General features: G+C 62.4%; 1 protein-coding gene across 1 annotated transcript in view; it reads right to left on the bottom strand.

Moving 5' to 3' along the window:
• Positions 1-499: 499 nt before the first annotated feature.
• D2HGDH (D-2-hydroxyglutarate dehydrogenase) overlaps positions 500-7,859 on the bottom strand; it is a 20,187-nt gene continuing 12,827 nt past the window's right edge. The window contains exons 9-10 of the mRNA XM_023521090.1: positions 7,118-7,580; positions 500-1,841 (exon numbers count right to left, since the gene is read on the bottom strand). Of these exons, the coding sequence (XP_023376858.1) occupies positions 1,582-1,841; positions 7,118-7,580 (723 nt within the window). The 3' untranslated portion in view covers positions 500-1,581. The remainder of the gene's footprint in view (positions 1,842-7,117; positions 7,581-7,859) is intronic.

Genomic DNA, 7,859 nt, shown 5'->3' with positions numbered 1-7,859 from the left:
CCCTTGGCCCCCCTTCTCACCATCCCTCTGTCCAAGGTCTCAGAGGCATACGTCACCTCCTCTTCCAACAGGCTGACCCCCACCTGGCCAGCAACTGAAGCCACCCGAAGACAGCGCTCCACATGCATCCTGGGAACAAACCTGTGTGTGCATGCACGTGCCTGTGTCTGTGTGTCCTGTGTGCCTGTGCACGTACGTACATGTAACATGTGTGCCGTGTGCCTGTCTGTGCTGTGCCTGTGCAAGCATGTGTATGTAGAGTGTACACTCTGTGCCTCTGTGTCTGGGGGCCACTGCGTGTATGTGCGCATACACAGGTGGCTGCTGTAGGGGAGCCCCAGGAGGAAACCACGGGCCAGTTCTCATTTAGACATTTTGGGGGCCAGCTCGTCCTCTGAGGAAATGGAGGCCCCTCTGACACTTGCACCCTATAGCCCGTCACTGGCTGCCTTCTCGTCCCAATGATGCTCTAGCAGAAAATGCCTCAAAATTTTAAGGCTTTTAAAATTTCACGTGTCACTTTAATTCTTCAAAATAAACTTGCTCAGTCATAAAGCTATTACTGAAAGTCATCACAGACGTGAACTGATCCACCTCTGACGACTTGGAAAACTCAGGTGGGACAAGGCCTCATGGGCCTGATGGGAAAGGGCTCCAAGTCCCATGGTGGAGAAAGGGCCGGGTCTAGGGAGGGGGACGACCACCCGCAGGCAGCCGGGTCCAGGTCACTCTCTCGGCCCTGACGTTTGGGCCCCTAGGGAACAGGACACACAAATGTCACCGTGGGCTTTTATGAAATTATTTTTCTAGCAACAGAAGCGAGGAGAGGATCCTAATTTACATTTTTACTGGAAGTTCATGACAGCCAGAGAGAACACGTGTCCCACCTCCCGACTGTCCCCAGGGCCAGAGGCCAACAGGCATGGCCGGAGTCAGGGTCGTTGGAGGTGCGGGGACACCGGAGGGCCGCAGGCAGGGAGCCTGGCAGGCTTCACTGCGGTCCTGCTGATGCTGCTGCAGCAGAACCAGAAAGCCAGGCCCGTGGACGCAACAAGCGCCACGCTCCGACGGCCGTCCTGCCAACGTGGGCCTCCAGGAAAACGGGGCACGACACGCTCCTGTCACTCCGAGTCACCCAGAACAAGCCCGAGGCAGGCTCTGCCGGTCAGCGCCCAGGAAGGGACCAGTGCGCTGGGCCGTCCACCTGGAGTTGGCAGCTGCGGTCCTCTGCCCAGGGCCAGCAGCAGGACCACCGTGCCCACCCAGGGGGCCACAGGCAGGGCAGGTGTGATCTGGTCTACTTCTGAGTGGGCAGAAATGCTCGCCCCCCCGGCCTGTCCAGGACGTGCCAGAGGAGCTCCCCACCCGTGGAAGGACCCCGAGGCGTGCCCACCAAGATACCAGATGGAGTGGACGGAGCAGCGCTGGGCAGTGAGCGCTCTCTTCTCTGCTCACCCTGGGGAGCCCGGCCCACAGTGGACTGTGTGGCGGGGGCCCCACCGCTCAGAAGCCCTGAGCCCAACCCAACGCCCAACCCGGGCCCAGAGGCCACACCTGCCTCGCCCGCTGACCCCGGCCCCCTCAAGCCTGGGCGGGCAACGTCTTGTAGGGGTTCAGGATGCCCTTGGGGTCCAGAAGGGTCTTGAGCTGCCGCATGAGGTGCAGGGCCTCAGGGGGCTTGCTGTAGCCAAGGACGTGCCTCTTCTTGAAGCCCACGCCGTGCTCGGCGCTGACGCTGCCTCGCTGCCCTGCCGTCCACTCGTACACGTAGGGCTCCAGCTCGCCCAGCAGCGCCGTGCTGAAGGCCTCTGCCGTCACGTTCAGGTGCAGGTTGCCATCACCTGGAGGCACAGGGATCCACGGGTCAGGCCGGGCAGGGCCCCCGAGACCCACTGGGCCCCACTCCCAAGCCCCTCTCCTCCACCTGCGAGGCCCCCTCGCGCCCTCGGTCTGGTTCCAGCCCTTGGTGCCACTGGCCACTGGCCTGCAGCGGCAGGAGTGGCCCTGGGGGACCCCAGAGCCTCGGCTCTCGCACTCCTCCCCTTCCAGGTCTCCCTCCAGCCACACTGCCCCTCCGAGGGCCCCCGCCTTAGGGTGACCGGCCCAGCCTGCCAAGGCCCCCACCAGACTCGCATCTCTAAGTGCCCAGGACGGCATAGAGGCCTCACCCCGCCCAGGACGCCTCCCCCTAAGCCACAAACAATGTCCTGGCCACCCAGCCATCTCCTCTCAGGCCCGCTTGGCCCCCACTGCCCCCTTCTGACACCTCCAGGCCCTGGTGTCAGCACCGTCCAAACACACCAGGCTCTAGCCCCGGGGGGCCAGGCTCACCACCCCATGCCCCTCCTCTCTCAGGGCCCAAGGCAATGACAAGACACAGTGCTGCCCCAAGTCCATGTGAGCTGGCTGGGCCCGGCCAGGGGAGGAGAGGGGCAGGTGGTGGGGCTGCCACTGACGGGGGTCCGGGGGCTGGAGCCGCGCTGGCCGGGAGGTCACAGCAGTGAGGTGCCGGGTGACTGGCACGCGCAGCCAGTGTGGGCGCCAGCACAGAAGGGGCCCCACGCCCAGACCGGGAGTCAAGAGGTGCACGGGGCTGAGCAGTAATGGTCAGGCCCAGGGTGGGCTTCTCACACCCTGCCCTCCTTCTGGGTGCGTCACAGGGACCCCCTCCCACCAAAAGTGGTCCCCGCTGACACGCTCAGGGCAAAGGCAACTAAATCGCCACTGAGGGACCAGCGCAGGGTACCCGGTGCTGGGAGGTGAGTGAGAGGCGTCTCCACCGACACTCGGGTGTCGGACTCTTTAACCTGCCCCGCAGTGTGCAGCACGAACCCCCACCGAGCTCAGGGCACGAAGGTTCAGGAGGTTCCACCTCCACCCTCCCCACCCCCCGCACAAACAAGCAGCACCTCCAACCCAGGCCTCACACGTCTCCCACAGATGAAAGGCTAAAACACTCGAGCCCGGGCCGAAAACACGTCCACGCAAACGGGAGGCACCAACCGCGAAGGCTCGGGACCTGACGTTCCCGGAACAGACGTCACTGCTTCCCACGATTAAAAGAAATGAAAGCTAAAAAGGGTCAATCACCGACCGGGCAAAGGTCTAAGTCTCCAAACCAGTCTTCTGGAAATGAAAACTGTGTTCGCTAAAACATAAAATGAACAGTTTTAACAGGACGTGTACATGCGCGGCAAAGAGCAACGAACAGACTGAAAGACAAGCCACACAGAGATCCGAACGCAACACAGAGAATCGGAGGGGGGACAATGGGGCAGAGCCGCCCGGGCTGGAGGTCCCGAAGCAGAGGTGGGGGTGGGAGAAAAGCATCTGAAGGCACGCGGAGGACGGACCTCTGACACCCAGCCCAGCGGACCCCAGGCTGGCGCCCAGATGGTCACCCAGACGAATCGGGGGGGAACCAAGGGACCCAGACGAAGAAGAAAGACCGTAAGAGCAGCACGGAGGGGGACCAGACGCCTCTGACCGGGACACACGCGCCAGACACGGCTGCACTGGTGACAGGGAGCCAGGGGTTGGTGGAAGGGCCCCTCCCGCCAGAGAACAGGCAGCCAGGGCCACGGAAATCCTCTAGAAGAAACGTTAGGAACAAAATCCATACATTTTCAGGCAAATAAATCTGATGTTCTGTCACCCACTTTCGTGCGCCAGAGGAAGTTCTGGGGGGGAACGCGGGAGGCTGTGGACCGAGCGGGAGGGTGGCGGGGGCACAGACACTGACGGGGAGACGTGACCGCAGCAGCAGCGTGGCCACAGGGGCCAAAAACCAGACGGAACCGCAGCAGGCTCCAAAAACAGTGCACGGACAGCAGCGGGCCAGAACCACGAGTAACCGGGCCCTCGGGCCTGGGCACCATGCACGGGCTCTGCAGACACACGGCGCCGACGGGGCGGGGGCTCTACCCGAAGGGGTGGCTCGCAGCGTGGGAACTGGCGGGCCAGCGGCCTGGAGCCCCCGGGAAGCACGGACATGCGGCTGGCATCCAGAGGCTGCGGAGTCGGGATCCTTCCCCTTTGGGGACTCGCACCCCTTTGTCTGGCGAGCCCCGCTGACTGGATGAGGACGCTGTGCTCCACTCAGGTCTGCCGGCTTAAGCGTTGACCTCATGCACGAGGAGGACTAGCACTTGGCCGACACCCGCGCACGGCCCAGCCGGCCTCGCGGTGTCTGGGGTGCTGATGCCATCGCATAACTTCACGCCCTGATTCGCCAGGATGCGAGGCGCGTTCCAGAGCCGCTGCGGAAGGACAGACAGACACACGCGCACGACTCCCCAGCTGGTAAACGGAGAAAACCCACGAGAGGAAAATCGTCAGCCCAAAGGAGGCTGAAATAGAGAAAAAGCAGCAGAGAAGCGGGGACGGGGACAGCCGAGCGGAAAGCCCAGGCGGGAGGAGGCGAGCGCAGCCATGGGCGACGGCGGCCGCGGCACGTGCACACGCCGAGGGCGGCGTGGCAGCCCTGCCGAGCAGGGTCAAAGAGGAGAAGCCGAACCCAGGAAAGGCCCCGGCCCCTCCCCGCACAGCAGGAAGGACGGAGACCGAGGGCCTCCACGGCCCGGAGGTGGTCCCGGCGCATGTCCACGTGGCGACTGTCCGTTCCCCGTGTATTTGTTCACCTTCCCTCAGCCTGGCCCCCTGGAGGCTCAAGGTCCTGGTGCTCCGTCTGCGGCTTCTCTAAGGACACGCTGCTCTCTGCTGGGGCGCCGTGGACGCCCACGTCTAGCCAACCCTTTGGGCTCCTCGATGCTGAGCCTCCGCGTGTGTGCGATGCACGTGTTAATTAACTTGCTTTTTTCTCTTTCCCCCGTGTTCTGTGGACCTAATTTACGGCCCCAACAAAGGACCTCGGAGGGTAGGGGGAAGTTAAGCCATTCCCGCCTGCAGAAATAGGCTAAACGCTCCAGTTTAAACACAACGGCTGGTAAGCAACGGGAGGAAACCCCAGAGACAGGCTGTCTTCAGGACGCGGTCCGACTCAAAGGACAGAAAATGCCTGCAAGTGACAGAAGCAAAAGCAGCGTCAGGCAGACGTCGCGCACACGAGAGCTGGGTCACGTGGGTTTGCACTGAAGGAGGCGTCAAGGCAGACAGCCCCAGGACGAGGGATCCGTGGTGGTGACGAGGCTCGACTGCCAGAACTCAGTGGCAGCTCTAATCTCCTCTCTTCAGAAGCGGCGAGGCCACAGGGGAGACGGGCTCATCTGCTCTCACGGGGCAGTGACAGCTCCCTTGATGTCACCGTGTGTGCCTGGTCTGGGGACCTATGTGGCCCTGGTGCCCCGACCTCAGATGCAGGGGTCGCAGCCAAGGAGACGGCAGGTCAACGATTTTTAAAACAGGTAGAAAATTCCCGTGTGTTTGAAAATCAAAAAACGCGTTTCTGCCTAATTCCTGGGTTGAAGAAGAAAAGAGCATGGAGCCGAGAAACGCTGAGGGCTGCAGACAACGGAAGTGCCATCGAAAGTGCAGGTCTCAGCACAAAGGCAGGGACGCCCTCAACGCCAGCGGTGGACGCGCCCGGGAACCCAGCCAGGCTGAAGGACAGACCCAGAGCCACCGCGGCCTGAGTGGCCCTTGGTCCACGGCTCAGAGCCGGGGCCGAAGCCAGGACTGCAGGCGACCTCAGAAGTGGAGGCCCAGAAACCAGGCACAGGCACGGAGAGGCCACAGCAAGGGCCCAGCGAGAGGCTAAGAGCGCCCGACACACCGATGCCCCCGCCTGCCCGCCCACGGCCACGCGGGTGGGAGCAGGGCCTTGGTTTACGTGACACGTGGATCCCGAGCCACCAGTGACTCAAGGGACAGACACTGTCCCGGCTGGGGCCCTTCCGAGATCATGCCGAGGTGACAAATGGGTACTGTTTGAATCCAGGAACACAGGGACCAGCAGAGCTGGCGCTCAGAGGGAAATTTAAATACGCGGTAGGAAAAAAGGCTGAGAACCAATGCGCTAAGTACTCAATTTATAAAGTTAGAAAAGCAACAGAGAAAACCTAAAAATAGAAAAGGGAAGAAAACAACAGACGTAATAGTGGAAAAGAGAAAAATAAAAAGCAACATACAAGTGAAAGGACGAGCAAAACCAAGCGCTAATTCTCCGGGGAAACTGTGAAATTGACGTGAGGAACAGACCAGGTGCCACCTCGCAAAGGAAACAGAAAAGTGTCACAAACCACGTCACACCACACTGGGTGTTCTAGAAGAAAAAGACAAACACCCAGAGAAAAATGATCACCGAAACCAGCTCAGAAGAAACGGAGAGCTGCGAAGCCGCCACGGAGACGGGGGCTGCGGTGGCCCCAGCAGCTCACATGCGGCTCGGGCCCACTGTCTCCGTGGCCAGTCCACCCAGCGCTCGAGGGGCCAGAACTCCAGCCTCACACACACTTCCTGATGAGTGACAGTGAGCCCCACATCAGTGAGGACAGAAGGGCCCTACGAGACCTGGAAAATCCTGCAGAGAACGTACATAAGTGGATAGAATGGGACACAAAATGGTCGTGGCTGAGCAGGGCTCAGCCTGAAACACAGCCCCATCAGCCTCCAGGATCCAGTGTCACTTGTTCCCTGCCTGTCACAGCACAAGCACTAGTTACGTCAGAAGATGCAGATAAAGCTCTGAGGCTGAGCCTTCACTCCTGGTTTTACTGGGGCGAGCCCTCAGGGGCGTCCCCGTCTGTGGTGGAGGCTGGAGTCCATGCCCCCAGAGGAGAAGGGCCCACGTCAGGCAGATGGGCCTCCGGCCCGCACTGCACTCCCAGTCCGGGGCCCCTCGCGGACCGTGCTGCACCAGGCCCCTCCCCAAACACCAGGCTGTGCAGCCCCGCAGTACCGGCCACCGAGTCCAGGAAGGTGGCCATCAGCCCCTCCTTCAGGCTCCACAGTTGGTGCCAAGCTGAAGCCTCCCCACCACGGGCCACACGAGCCTTGCGGGACCCCCAACGTGTCCCCGCCCCCCACCACGGCGGTCTCTCCCCAAACACGCAAACCAGGAAAACGGCGGGGATGCACCACCCCCGCTGCACCCACAGACCCCAGGCACACAGTGCCGGCTACCCGCGCTGGCTGCGGACGCCTGCCCCGCTCTGCTCACCTAGGTGGCCGTAGCCCACCACGTGCTTGGCCCGCGGGCCGAGGCGGGCGCGCAGGTCGGGCACGAGGTCGTAGAGCCTCTCCACAGGCAGAGAGATGTCGTACTTGTACACGCAGCCGTCGCGGCTCAGCGCTTCCGTGATCCTCTCCCTCAGGGCCCACAGCGCCTGGGACAGAGGCAGGGACGGGCAGGTCAACACGCCCCCGCGACAAGCCTGGGGGGTGGGGCGGCTCTGCGGGCATCGGTCCCAGTGTCCACACTCCACACGGCCCCAGAGGCTGCCCCGGGCAGCACCATGTGCCAGCGGCAGAGGCACCGAGGGCCCCCCCAGACAGGACAGGCAGTAATGAAAGCCACTCCAGGCATGTCCTGAAGTCTGGGCGACGGGGGTGGGGCGCGAAGGGCCCCAGGGGCCGGCCAGCGCGCAGAACAGGCTGCACACACGCTGTGTCCCCGAACAGCCTCAGTCAGGCTGTTTCTGTGATGCCTTTCGTGGAACGTTTAACAAGCACAGAAGTGACTACAGAGAGGAAGGTTTCGCAACAGAGGAACAGAGTCAGTGAGGCCACCGGGAGACGACGGAGGCCGCTCCCACCCTCCCGGTGAGTGCTCCCTGCCTCCTCCTGCTGCTGTCCCCACAGCCTCCTGCCCCCTGCTGCCCACTCTGGGCCATGGGAGGGTGGGGGACGACACTGCTCGCTCCTGGGTCCTGCCCCTCTTTAAGTGATGGCGACATGGCTCC

This window comes from Pteropus vampyrus, unplaced genomic scaffold, assembly GCF_000151845.1.
Source record: "Pteropus vampyrus isolate Shadow unplaced genomic scaffold, Pvam_2.0 Scaffold291, whole genome shotgun sequence".
Classification (NCBI taxonomy): domain Eukaryota; kingdom Metazoa; phylum Chordata; class Mammalia; order Chiroptera; family Pteropodidae; genus Pteropus; species Pteropus vampyrus.
This window is presented reverse-complemented; position numbering and strand designations above follow the sequence as displayed.